This window comes from Perca fluviatilis, chromosome 3 (assembly GCF_010015445.1).
Source record: "Perca fluviatilis chromosome 3, GENO_Pfluv_1.0, whole genome shotgun sequence".
Lineage (NCBI taxonomy): Eukaryota > Metazoa > Chordata > Actinopteri > Perciformes > Percidae > Perca > Perca fluviatilis.
The window spans coordinates 8,798,169-8,812,743 of NC_053114.1; the positions used below are offsets into that span (position 1 = coordinate 8,798,169).

The 14,575-nt window shown below is 41.1% G+C and overlaps 1 protein-coding gene across 5 annotated transcripts in view; it reads right to left on the minus strand.

Annotated features, from left to right (window-relative positions):
- LOC120555589 (cell migration inducing hyaluronidase 1) overlaps positions 1 to 14,575 on the minus strand; it is a 219,544-nt gene that overhangs the window by 38,568 nt on the left and 166,401 nt on the right. For all 5 annotated transcript variants that reach the window (XM_039794378.1, XM_039794383.1, XM_039794382.1 and 2 more), the window contains exons 15-16: positions 2,573 to 2,642; positions 1,325 to 1,453 (exon numbers count right to left, since the gene is read on the minus strand). In XM_039794378.1, the coding sequence (XP_039650312.1) occupies positions 1,325 to 1,453; positions 2,573 to 2,642 (199 nt within the window). The remainder of the gene's footprint in view (positions 1 to 1,324; positions 1,454 to 2,572; positions 2,643 to 14,575) is intronic.

Sequence of the window (14,575 nt, forward strand, 5' to 3'; positions counted from 1 at the left end):
AAGACGTTTGGACTAAAGCTTTAACAAGAGTGAACAATAGCACTTCCTGTGCAAGACTGGGTCTAATACAATTTAAAGTTGTTCACCGCCTACACTGGTGTAGAGCTAAAATATCCTCATTCTATCCTAATGTTGATAGCAAATGTGTAAGATGTCATGTTAATGTAGCAGACTTGACACACATGTTTTGGTCATGCCATAAAGTAGCACGATACTGGTCAACTATATTTGATGTATTGTCTGAAGTGCTTGGGACGACCATGCACTACAATTGCCATATTTGGTGTACCAGATGAAGGAACAAACTTGACGCGAAATCAACTCAACATCATAGCATTTGTCTCTTTACTGGCACGTAGGCGTATTTTGCTACATTGGAAATCAAGCGCCCCGCCCACTGCATCACAATGGCTTAAGGATGTAATGTTGTTTTTACATCTAGAGAAGATTAAATTTACAATAAGAGGCTCTAACAAATTCCTCTCAGTGTGGGAATCTCTATTGTCATACTTTAGCAACCTCCAAGCCCTACCGGTGTAGTGAGTGACCATCCTGGCCGACTCTGAAGGAATAACTGCCCCCCTCCATATTCAAGCTACACTATATATAAACACCTGGCTATAGTATTATATATCCCCTGCATCTACACCTACTATGTCTGTATGGCAATAGTATTTTAAAGTGTATTTGTTGGTAATGCTTTTGCCGAGTACGTGGTTCAGTGTTCATAAAATGCAATTGTAGTTTGAACACTTTTATATTGGCACATCTGGCTAGTAGTAATAGTGCGTTCCATTTGTACTCGGAAGTCGGATTTTTCCGAGGTCAAAGTCGGAGACACGCCCCCTGACCTCGGGTTTCCGAGTTTGGAACTCAGACAACCCCCGAGTAACCTGAAATAAAAATCCAACATGGCTGCTCCGTGCATCAACAGTAGTGAAAGCTGTAGTAACAAACGGTTTATTAGCACTTCTGTCTTATTTGTGTCTCACTAAATCAGTCGTACACACAGTCCTGTCCAACTTCTATCTGTGGACATGTTGCTACACTGTTTGTATGCACACACAAAAAAACAGCGTAATGTGTTGTTATAAACTGGCAATGCTAACGTTGTCTAACCTTGCTAGAGCTAATGAAAACCATGAAAATCCGACTTGTAAATGGAACGCATTCAACTCGGGTGTAACATCATTCCCAGCTTCGCCTTCCGAGTTCCGAGGTAAATGGAACGCACTATAAAAGGTGCAGGCTAGTCCCAGAGAGCCCCCCAAACCCAAAACCTCCCCAACCACCCCTTCCCAGCACAGTCAGTCCTCCGACTCACCCTGTAGTTGGAATGGGCTCTGTTGTTGATGAACTGGCCCATAGGTGTGTGTTCAGTGTGTCCGGGGGAGTACAGCCCCTCTGAGGGGCCCGTGGGCACATGGTGGAAGATGAACCAGAAACCTGTCTCCTGAGGGATCACACACAAACATACACAGGCTGTACATTCCCACACACATATAGTATTGAATATATGACAAGTAATAAGATAGGAATATAACAATAGTCACTTGATTGATTAATTGATCTGCAAATGTTTTTTAATTTTAAGGAGGTGTTCGGTTAAAGGGTTGTATGGTTGTTTATTGAAAAACAATAGATTGAAAACACTTCGATAAGGGTGCGGACATTTAAAAAACGTCTGGACCCGAAAAGCATTTTGCTCCTTCCTACTCCACACGGGAAAGTGTTTTTCAAACTGCAGTTACGTGACACTCAAAGCAGAATTTGCCGACTGTGAGACTCAGAAATTCCCCCCGAAAGCAGAGAGTTTTCATATTCAGGCGGTGAAACAGGTTGTTGTAAAAAATGTGATCATTATTTTGCTTGATTTGCTAAATTCTATAATGGCTAGGGAACTTTTTTGCTGACTTTTGTAGGGCTTTATGTTGACAAAAATGCGACAAAAATGGCAAAAAAAAAAAGAACAAAAATGTCTGAGAAAGCCATAAAAAAGTCACAAAAAAAAAGAAAAAGTGACAAAAAAGCTACAAAGCTGTCAAAAAAAAATCTACATGCAGTAATACAGTCAAAGGTATTTTACTTTTCCGATGAAACAAAAGCATGTCAATAAACTATACATGTTTGTGGCCCTTGATGTGACGTGAAATACTTTGTGTCTTGGATTTTAAGTTTTTTGTTTTTTTTATATGTTCACTCACACACACACACACACACACACACACACACACACACACACACACACACACACACATCACTACATCCTCGGCTATGCCACTCTGCATGTCAGCCTGTCTGTTTTCAGTTGTTCTTCGCAGCTATGCAAATGAGAAAAGTTATTACATTGGCGAGGAAAAATGAGACTCCATTCCGCCTGACGTATCCTTGTAAGATCCCAGAAGTACCATTATAATTGGCACTCTATCATAGGGAACGTGCGGCAGAGCCTGCGTTTGTTCTCAAGTTAATAGGAGTACACAGCCATTAATCTGACCTGGCAATGCGATAATGAGACAGACCTCCACCTGGAGAGACATGGGGGGAGGGGGAGGGGAAGTGAGAAACTCACCTCTGAGCCCGCAGCAGCACAGTTGATGAGGTTGTTATTGGGGTTGGCGATCCAGAAAGTTGAAGTGGCGCTGCGTAGATGGAGAGTGTTGGGGAAGGAAAAAGAGAAAAGGAGTTTGGTTATTGGATTTTACACAAATAATTTGAACCAGCAATGTAGTGGAAAATAAAGAAGAGGGTGAACACTGACCCTGAAAACAGAAACTGAGGGAGGGAAAATTACTTGTAAGTTTTTCACTGACAACAGTGCTGTCTGGTACACAAATGGACCATGTATCATGTTATGTCATCTAGGGAGGATATTTGTTCTTGATATCAAATCTAATCATTTCATTGCTTTTCCTTATTACTGCTACCTCAGATCATTTACTTTTTGTATGAATTCAGTCCAGTAAAGTACAATCAAGTAAATGAATGTATCTTTTTTTAAATATTATATATATTATTTAGATACACTGATGTCACATGACAAACAAATTAGTTGTTGATCAAAATCTAAAAGGAAAAGTAAAGTAAATTTCATTTTTCAAGATGTTATGTCTTTTTCCAAACTCTAATATTTTTCAGTACACACACAAAAAATTAATGTCCTGTGTCTTTAACGTTGTAGCCCAAATCAACACTTTATTGCACAGAAAAATTGAACTACTTCAATTTCTTGCCTATTTATTTCAAATTTCTTTTCAGCTTGTGATTGGTCAAGAGAAAGCTTTTGAGTGTCCATACAATACACAGTGGTTCCATGATAATAAATCCCTGTACGTATGCAGGATTACAGTCTGTAGTGACAGCTACTGTACAGCCCTAGGGCCAGCAAAAAGGAGATCTGGGCGCTGGTAAGATGGAGGGAAGTTTAACATAGTTCATTTACACATACTACCAACATTATTTTGATACAAAGTTGGTTGAAAAACGGCAAATTATCCCCTTATTAAGGATATACGTAGGGTTGGGCATCATTTTGATTTCAAACAATTCTGATTCCAATCCGATTCTTCCTTTCAATTGCGTCTCTTATTGATTCTGGATTGTTTGAGGGGTGGAGTTGAAACGGGTCACATGTTTATTTCACAGAGAAGATGATCATTTTATTTTGTTACAATCGTGATTTAAAGTTTTACCCGTTTTTTTCATCCACATGGCTGCAACACAACAAGCACCAGGCCGCAACAGAAACCAAAAATGTAAATGAAATTAAATTTGAATCTGATGATCGGATTCAAAACCAAATTTTCCAAACGATTCTAATAAAGAAAAGATTCCATTGGAATCGTAATTATTGAAACGACTTCCAAGTTGGAACCGCTTCTCAATGCCCAATCCTGGATATACGCTCCTCTACCCATCAGCCCCTGCAGCAGCTCAGTTTGAAGGAGAAAGGAATTAGCTCTGGTGTAATCAAGGTCCGAGCCAGCCCTAATCAAAGTTCAGTCCCTCAGGCTGTGTATCATCTGTTCTCTGTCAGACAGGATGAGAGGGAGGACCGTCTAACACAGACAGAGGAGAGAGGGACACATTTGTCTCTTTTAGAGGAGCCATGTTTGTTTGATCGGTTGACAGTAATGGTGTACAAATGATTGCTGCAATAGAAAAAGTCTGTTGTCAGACTGAAAGTGATGATTTTACCCATAGACTGTAAAAAATAATGGACAAAGCTTCTTGGTCTGAAAAGTGCCTTAAACCTGCAATCTATCTAACGTCCAGCAGGGGGCGACTCTACTGGCTCCAAAAAGAAGTCTGTTTCAATAGAAGTGTACAAGAAAACTTCTCACTTCATTTGTTACCTCAGTAAACATTTTCATAATGAGTTTATGGCTGCAATTTTAGTTCCAAGTCTTCTTCAATACAGCATGGTGTTCATTTAGTAAATTATGGTTCCAAGTATTTTGAGATAGACAATAAAGCAGGGGATGCTTTAGGATGGTTCATGAGAACAGGCTGAACATTTTGAGAGGGGTATGCCTTGGAGGTCTGCGCTCTCCAAGTCCCCTTCTAGTTGAGGACTGCTTTGATTTAATAAATTAAACAACATAATTGTTCTGATTTTCCTATGTTTTTGTGTCTAAGTGACAGATGGGAACAACAATTTTTGAAATTGGTCCGGTATTTAACAAGATCGCTGCAGTCGGCAGCTACAATGTAAGTTAATAAGGCAATTGTCACACAGACGACGAGCGATGTGTGCTCAGAATAAGTTATGGATTTGAAAGTTATCTTCCCTTAAATCATGTAGATGTCCATAAATTGTGTGCAAGGTTGAATTAATATAAATAGCAGGCTTGTAAATACAAATACAGGAAGTGAACCAAAAACCAAAACCAAAGTATTTACTAGCCTGTAGTTATAACCTTGCACACAATTTTGTATGATTTAAGGGATGATAACTTTCAGATCCATAACTTATTGTGACCACACATCGCTGGTCGTCTGTGTGACATCATCAGTTTGTGTGACATCATCATCTCTCTCTCTCTCTCTCTCTCTCTCTCTCTCTCTCTCTCTCTCTCTCTCTCTCTCTCTCTCTCTCTCTCTCTCTCTCTCTCTCTCTCATTCACTCGCTGTCTGTCAGCTGATCATATTGTTCGCTTTCTTCTAAAATATTAGAAACACTAAAGCAGAACCAGAAAACCCAAGACGTTATAAATGTTGTGTTGCTCCATTATTTCTGAGACCAGAAGTGTCGGCGAGTTTCGAATATTCTGTCCAATAAACAAGCGACCGTTTCGATCGCGTGACACTTGTTTGCAGTCTTTGGTTCCTTTGACAAAGTGCGGTGTGAAGGCAAACCCAACCAAATGAAAAATGCAACAATGTTCCAGCTTCACCCCCGAATCGCACCGAGTCCACCGAACTATAGGTGTGAAAGCGCCCTGACTCTAGTGCACTTGGAAGATAACCAAGACCCCTGTTTTCAAGCGGACCAGAGTTTGGTTGTTTGATCTGCACCAGAGTTCAAATGAGCTTTCACACCGCCCCAAACCAACCGGACTATCAGACCAAACGCTCCAGGGTTCGGTTAAAACAGAACCAAACTGCTCAGGAGTGAAAGCCACCTAAGTGTGTCAGTTATTGTTGGATTTATTTTTTAACTTACATTCGTATAGGACCTTTTCTTCCAGCACAGACATTTCTGCTACATTTATATTTTTCATAAATGTGCAAATTCTTGTGTGTTTCTCAGGAAACCCCTTTCATACATGCATCAGGCAAAATAAGAAAATCATTATAGTTCCATTTTCAGGTATGTCAGAAAAAGCAGCTTAGGGTAATGAATATGAATAGAAATGGCAGACATGCAGTTTAGCTCCACAGCAGATTAGCACATGGCAGCACTACACCTTAAACCTCCCCCCCCCCCCTCCCATCCCTCCGCTCTCTTTCTTTGCTTTTGTCTAGGTCTTTGTTCCCCTCTGCCTTTCTCCTAAACCCTTCCAAACTGTTGTTGCAGGTTCACCCACTTGTAATAACGTGATGGTATATCCTTTATATTTTAACTTAACAGCCAGAATTTTACTGAATAGAGCCACATAAAGATAGAAATTCAGTTTTTATGCAGGGCAGAATCAAGTATGACCAACCCGGTCTCACGTTGCGTCAGTCGCGGGGAGAACTGAGCAGCCCCGCCCGCTGCAGAGACCCGACAGGATTGAAACTGCAGCAGCTTCAGCGACTTTAGAGTGAAAAAAACGTTCCAGCGTACATTGATATTAAAATGTATACAGGTTGGCAGGACGGTCTGAAATGTTTTGCATGGTCTTTCGCTGTACGTTTTGTTGGTAACTTGTCCACACCTCTTCTTTCGCGAGAAAGGGAAACACATACGGGCACCTGACGGGCATGAGCCCACCTTGCGCACGCGTTGAACCGTACGGCACACATACGCTCCGAACCGAGACAAGCGGACCGAACGGTTCGGATGTTTTTTCATGAACCGTACCACCCCTATTAGATAGCATTAGCAAACAAATCCAAGCCATGCAAAACGAGCTGAAAATGGACTTGAAAACGTTTAAAGAGGACCTCGCTACCCAAATGAAAAACGAGCTGACAGAATTCAAGGAGGACATTAACCAGAAACCGGCAAAAAATAAACGCAGACGTAGGGGAGCAAAATGATAAGATAGATGCCGTTCCGACTCGCACTGAAGAAGTCGAGCTGTGGAGCACTGATGCAAAATGTGCACTGCAGGACATAATAAAAGAACAGAAAATATTGATGGATAAACTAGATGACCTCGAATCGAGATCCAGACGGAGCCAAAGACAGGACAGCCGCCAAGGTCAATTACCCTCAACTTTCTGTCCTTTTACATAAAAGAGAAGGTATTGAAAAGGGCATGGGAAAAGAAAACAGTCAAACTCTGGGAAAGTAGGATTTATTTTGACCACGACTACTCTGAGAGGATGCTGAAAGAAGAAGATTTTAAAGGGGGAAGGCATTCGCTTCCAGACGCCCCTCAGCAACATCCGTATCCACTGGGCTACTGGAATGAAGATTACAGCAGCACGGAGGAGGCAGCCAGCGATATGCGGAGAAGAGGATATGAAGTAGAAGTAGCCCCCGATACCAGAGGCACTTTAGTCCATGACGGGACCCAGTCGACTGGGATGGGTGCTTGGACACGCGTCGGGAGAGATCGAACCTCGCCGACAGGCAGACGGGCGAAAGGACGGCTGCAAGAATTTCAACCCAGGGATAACAACGCAAGATGATCACCTGCTCTGGCCTGTCTAAGTATAAACGTGACGAACAGATATTTAAGTGTAACACGGGTCAAAAAGAAAATGTTAGGATTAAATATGATTTGACCTGAGGGGATACAGATAACTTAGACCTAGTATTGGCAGATCAACTCCTTATGGGTTACATCTTACTACTAGCTGGGGGCCCTTCTTTTGCGGAAGGCATTTCAACATATAAAGGTTGTTGACCTCTCTTTTTGGAGGTCGCCTCTTCTGTTTATAGTTAAGTTAGGATGTTTTTTGTTGTTTAAAATGTGGTTAAGTGGTTATTACACTGTTAGCCTGAGTGGGAGACATTACAATGTGGACAGACCAAAAACCAAATACCAAGCAAAAAGTTATTAAACTTATGTCCCTAAATGTTAATGGCTTGGGAAACCCAGTCAAAAGAGCTAAAATTGTGTGTGTGTGTGTGTGTGTGTGTGTGTGTTTGACTGTGTGTGAAAGGAAACATGTCCACTGAGGGAATAAATGCTTAAAAACAACTTACTGCCATGTCCTGTTGTTTTCTCTGAAGGAGATGACTTGGATGGATAATTTATTTTTCATTATTTTGTCAAATGCAAACACACGCAGGCACGCAGTCACACACACACACACACACACACACACACACACACACATCACAAGTGAGTGTGCTTATTTAACACACACATGCGTTAGATAAGCAAAACGCTCAGGCCGAGCACATTCATCAGGCACAGATTAAATGACAGTTTCTTCCTCCTCACGCAGCCCACATGCCTCCTGTTCCTGCATATTTTCGACGAAAATGTATTGTTGTTTTAAATTCAACACATACACATCTCAACAATTGACGGGGGAAGAGACAGAAGGAGCCCGAGGGAGTGCACAAAGATGACTGGAAATTAATCATCATAAATCTTTCAGGGGTCAGGGAGGGAGGGCACTGTTAGTGCAATCATGTTTGATTAAATTAGAATTTTTAAACCTCAGTAATAAATACACTGGGATTTGGATAGCATTACAGAATATAATGATCCAGACAAATTGGACAAAAAGTCTCATTAGGAGTACAGGGCATTGTGTTCTACCTGGCTGTTATAACTGGATAAATCAGGAGAGGACAGCGGAAAGAAGAAGGAAAAAGAGAAAAAAAAGTGGAGGGTTAGAAACAGCATTTCCTTCCAGTATGATGGAGAGCAGGTGGATGACTCCATATCAGTGGGAGCCAGCGCCATTATGCATCCCTAAACTTGGCTGTTATGCTCTGCTGCTGAAGGCAGAGGCAGTGTGGCGAGATATAAAAAAAAAGTAATGTGAACTGGATTAAACCGCTTTATATTCTGAGCTGCATCTTCATGCTTCAAATATAATGGCTCTCTAACAGCGGGGGGGATACAGGCTGCCTCTGCTGACAGACACGTAGCTACAGTCCTTTTAGTACAAAATTTCCACTTTGGGCCCTCTATTTGTGCTTTTGCAATGGCCAGCGCAAGCAGCGCTCCGACAGTTTTGTATTTTCCTGACGTTGAAATTCTGTGTGGTATTTTAATGCCCATGTGGGAGGAGAGGTGCAAGGTTGCAAAGTTCACGCTGTGCCGCTCTGCATCATCCAGATATGAAAAATTGGATTTCATGAGGAAGCGTCCTTCCATTTCTTAATATTAGTAATAACCTGTGATCGCAGCTGTTTCAACTTCATTCAGCCCCTTTGCATGCACTGCTGCACATACATGAACGCAAACAGCAGGTGGACCTGAAGATGCCCACACCGTCCGTGCGCCCAAGACCAACCGCTTTGCACTTATCTCTCCATTGTAGTTCAACAAAGAAACACCGTCCTGGGAAACACATATGACACCTGTGTGACACCAGGCAAGTGTTATCCTGCACTTAGTCTATAGCCACGACCTTCCTCTTCCGGGATTGCTCCGTTGCCGCCAGAAATTCTGCCGTATGTCGGCTGGATGCCTGTTACCTTCCTCTTTCTTTGTGTTGGCGTTCTAAACTCCGGTGGATTTATAAGGACTGTGGTTAACTGCTCCTCAGATCTCTGCAGGGTAAATCCAGACAGCTAGCTAGACTACCTGTCCAATCTGAGTTTTCTGTTGAACGACTAAAACAACTTTTGATGTTCCACCAAAACAAGTTCCTTCCCGAGGCTATTTTGCAGAGGTGCCGTTGCTCCATCCGGTGCTTAGCCCAAGACGATTGTGATTGGTTTAAAGTAATGACAATAAACCAGAGCACGTTTTTCTCAAAAATCAGATAAAAGATCAGTTCCTGTTTGCTCTGTAACCATGGATGATGTACAGATGAAAATCCCTAGATTACTTTACTTGACTTATTAGAACTCAAGACTGTCCATACTGGTTCAGTTTACATGTGTTGTTGTGCAGGATGCACATTTACTGGTGTCTTAGTTGTTTTCCACAGCAACCTGATGTTTACATCCATATTAGCACCTTTGAGTAACATATTTTTTTGAATTTAATATTTTATTGATATGTGTGATCACAAAGTATGTAACAAATCATTTGCTGATCTTTAAAATGTTGGCGGATAATTGAAAATGCCATTTATCATTTTGATGGATGAAAAATAATTCCAGGTGCTGCAATACTTGATCTAACTTCACAAAACTAGAAAGATTGTAACAACATGGAACTCTGTGTGTGCGTGTGTGTGTGTTTGTGCTACTACTTTGCTGTAACCAGTGGTGGAAGAAGTATTTAGATCCTTTACTTGACTAAAAGTACTAATACCGTGTAAAAATACTCAGTTACACGTAAAAGTATGTAAGTATCATCAGGAAAGCGTACTCAGAGTATTAAAAGTAAAAGTACTCAATGCAGAAAAATCCTCAAATTTTAGAAACAGGAAAGGATCCAAACAGTTGTGTGTTTAATGGACTAATCATTTCAGCTGGACTTGTAGGCCGTTATATTGTTGGCTAGTTTCATTTATAATAAAACATCAGATTTTATAAACTACATTTGTTTTGTGTGCAAAACCTTAATGTGTAAAGCGATCACACCAGCATGAGAGATTATAGGTGTTTTTGTGTGGCTGGTACTGGAGGAACACTCAAAAAGTAAACTTTACACTCAATGCATAGGTTGAGATGGGTGTATTGTATTTGTAAGGGAAAATATTGGATTGCTACATTGTCATTGGCAACAGTGTCACATGTAAGATAAAACTCTGCTAAAATGATCCTGCTACTTCATTTCACAAAGAGTTTTAGAAAAATCTAATGTTTGGCATCCTGATACTTAAACGATCCATAATGCATACAATGTAACTGTAACATTCCCAGAAAAGAAGGCTTTAAATGCAGTGCTGGAATGTAACTAAGTACATGTATTCAAGTAATGTACCTAAGTACAAATTGGAGGCACTTGTAAGTGAGTCTTTTTTTTCATGCTAGTCCCTACTTTTACTTCAATACATTTCAGAGGGAGATATTGTACTTTTTACTAGACTGCCTTTATTTGATTTATCTACAAAACATGAAAATATACAATTACAGCTGAAAAGATGAGTTCATTAGTTCATTGACAGGAAAATGGCACTAAGAATAGCAGTTAGTCATAGTCATTTTTCATGCAAAAACATTTCATGGTACCAGCTTCGTAAATGTTCATCTGAAGTCGAGCCAAAACCAATGGCTAACCCTAACATTAACCCTAACCCTAAAACATTTCTTTTAAACTTAGGCCATCTCTGGTGGCAGTTATTCTCTCCTGAGCAAGCCATTACATGGCGAAACGTAGAGAGCTCTACTTTTAAGTTATTTTACAACCTTTTCATGGCATCTTTTTAAGGTATTATGGAGGATTTTCTTTTTCCGGGTTGATCATCAAGACTATTGGTCCTCCTAGTTGTCAATCATTCTGGTGATATGTTTACGTAAGGCCGTCGTACGTGCTCGTCCCTAGGTAGTTTTTGCTTTCTGTGCATGCGCACTTTCAGGTGTATATGTGTGGTGAGCATAGGTAGTGAACTATGGTTTCAGCCATTCATTGAAGCTCGCCGTTCTCACCGTGTTTTTTCAAAATGTCTGAGGGTCGCAAGAGAAAAAGTGTCTAGGAATTGTATGACAAGAAGAGAAAGGCCTCTGAAGAAAGAAACAAGACCGGAGTGTTTTTGGGAGAATATTTCACACGGTGGCGTGCTCTAAAAGCACAGGTTGGGCTTCCCACTGATGCCTCAGTCGCGAAGTTTCTACTCAACAGGTAAAGTTTGGCATGCTATTTGGAGAAATCCATTTAAAATCACTGCTAGTAAAAGTTGATGTAAGCTATGATTAGCGATGCTAGCCCTGGCACAAGTCACGCACCGCGCACACACGGTAAACATCTCCATTTGTGAAAAAGTGCAAATCTCCTTTCTGAAAGTAGGCTTGTATGAGCCATGCCAACAGCAACTTGTAAACAGTGCACTCTCGTGCACACATTTAATAGGCGTTCCCTCTCGGGAGCAGGTAGAGTGTTGCGCATGTGCATTTTTTCAAAAAGTGGAGAGGGCGGTTCTTTTCTAAAATTCGGGATAATCCTCCACTATACCTTTTAATGTAGATTTTAACCCCCTTTTTTTTAAAGCAGGGATTGCTTTTAATCTCACAGGAGGATTTGAACCTGCAACATCATTTTAATTAATGGAGGATTGTTTTAACAAGCCAGCCAGCCAGGAAACCTGAGGGGTGAGTCAGCTGAACTTATTATGTGTGCAAACTGAAGACTACAAAACTCCCCACCTATAGAGGATGGCTTTTTATCAACTTTTGGTGCAGCTTTTTTATCCTCTTTTAATAACTTGGAGACTGTGTGGACCCAGGGGGTACCCAAACGGCAACGGCCTAAGCACCCACAAGGCCTCTGAAACTGTGAGTTTTAAGTTATTTTAACCTCACTGTAACCTTTTACTCCACAGCTTTAAGGAGCCCACCTTCCTTTTACTTTTCTCTTAACTTTCTTAATCCCCCTCTCTTTTTATTCCTCTGTATTTTCCTTTACTGAAGGTTTATTGGGCCTACGTGAACAGGCTTTTCATTTTTTTTTTACTTTTAACCGTTTTTATCTACAGGTGGTCTCTTTCTTCTTTCTTTCATTTTCCCAGCATATTTCCTTGGATTAGGATGGCACCAAGATCTCGGTTGCAGCTTTCGCCGTGGTCCTGCTTCACTACACCCTGCTACGCTCTGCGGGGCCCTGCTGTGTCCTGCTGCGTCCTGCTGAACCCTGCTGCATCCTGCTACGTCCAGCTATACCCTGCTGTGCCACGCTACATCCTGTAACGCCCTGCAGTGCCCTGCTATGACGTGAACTACTACGACTACCATTTTTTTGTCACTCTTCCATTATCTTTATTGTGACTGTTATTACCACTGTTCACCACATCCCCAACCGGCACCGTCAGACTACCAAGAGCCTGGGTCTGGCCGAGGTTTCTTCCTAAAAGGGAGTTTTTCCTCACCACTGTCGCACTAAATGCTTGCTCTTGGGCGAATTACTGGAGTTGTTGGGACTTTATATATTGAGTGTGGTCTAGACCTACTCTATCTGTAAAGTGTCTCGAGATAACTCTTGTTAATATTTGATACTATAAATAAAATTGAATTGAAAATGAGTTGAATTATCTGCGGGCCTGGTCGGCCATTTTACATGTTCTGTGGCGGTGTTTTTGTCGGCTGGGACTGTCCTGCAGTTTTGTGCCAACTATGCTAATAGCATTACAAAACCCCTTCACACCGCCGCCGTTGGACCCAGGGGGTTGGGCTGAGAGGGTGGCAAACCATCGATCCTCTTCTGCCCTTCCCCTGGGGGTCAACAGCCAGCCTCCAATCATTACAGTCCACCATAATTGCCTCCACACCAAAACATATTTCTAACTTCTACACTTCCACCCAGAAATCATGAATAAAACACTACACATAGGCACCTTCCCACAGGGAATGATGAGACAAATTAATAGGCTTACATCTTTCATCAAACCCTCTTCACCTAACAATAATACATTAGAACTGGTTAAACTCAACACAGACAGATCTATCAAGATCTATCTTCAAGTCCATTCTGATTTATTTAGGATCTTTGGAAATTTTGGTCTCTCAACCTGGCAGATGCATGAAGTTCAGAGTTCTTTATTGTCCCTCAAGGAGAAATTTGATTAGCAGTTGGAGGTACAAAACAAAAGTGTCCCTGAAAAGACCTAAAGTGACACTACTAAAAACTTTGCATTCAAGAATTGTGCAAGTTAACAGCTTTAAGTGAAATCAAAGGTAGATAGGCCGTTTAAAAGATTTGGTTGTAATCTTTATAACATTTATATTGATTTATAACCGATTCATGATGCATCGTTACATCCCTGCCCAGGAAATATAATAAAGGTTTGCAAAATGTCCTGGAACGCAGACATTTAACAGGCAGGACTAATGTTCATATCAGTAAAGGGAGTCTGTTCTGATACTGTGATGAAGCTGATAGTATGCTGCCAATTCTAATTAGCAGTGATGTTTCACTTAGAAGCACAATTATGTATATTATTTATATTATGTCATAAATGTTGATGCCACTTCAGATTTAGTCTGATGGGACTTATTTCAGATTAAATGGCAGAGTCAGTCCTCATCATAACATTAATGGGTATATGTCATATTGATTCAGCTGGAAATGTCGGGAGAGAACAGCATGGTGCCTTTGCTCTCTGACATCCTGCCTTATTCATACTGTAGCCTGCCAAACAGTTTCTTCCATCTTTGCCAGCAGAAGTAAATTAAAACCAGCATTACAACAAAATATTATTATAATATCAGAAGAATCTTAATTTGTGTTTTGTCTTCTAATGATGACCCTATCCTCTTATGTATCCTGTTCTTTGTTACCAAGTACTATGATGATATAAAGTGTGGAATTCCGCTTCAAAAGGAGGCTGAAAACATATAGCTCATTTATTAAAGCAGGTTTACAGCTACAGTCAGTACAGTATAGTTTAAACAGCGACCCCTGCTCTTTCAGTGCCTGAGCTGGTGACTTGTACTTGCACTGAAGTCGCCCATAAATAGACTCACAAGGACTCACAAGGAACAAAAGAAAATTTGTACCCGATTGTTGCTCTAGGGAGCCTATTCTTCTTCAGCCCAGAGGGCAGAGGAATGAATTCCTCCAAGAGTGGGTAGTCAGAGCTTAAAAGCTTGACCGTACCTTCTGCAAAACTTGTCTGTCAAAGATCTTTGTCAGAAAGAGCTGCTGTATGCCTATTATCTTGCTGGCCTGTGTACCAATTTTGGACGGAC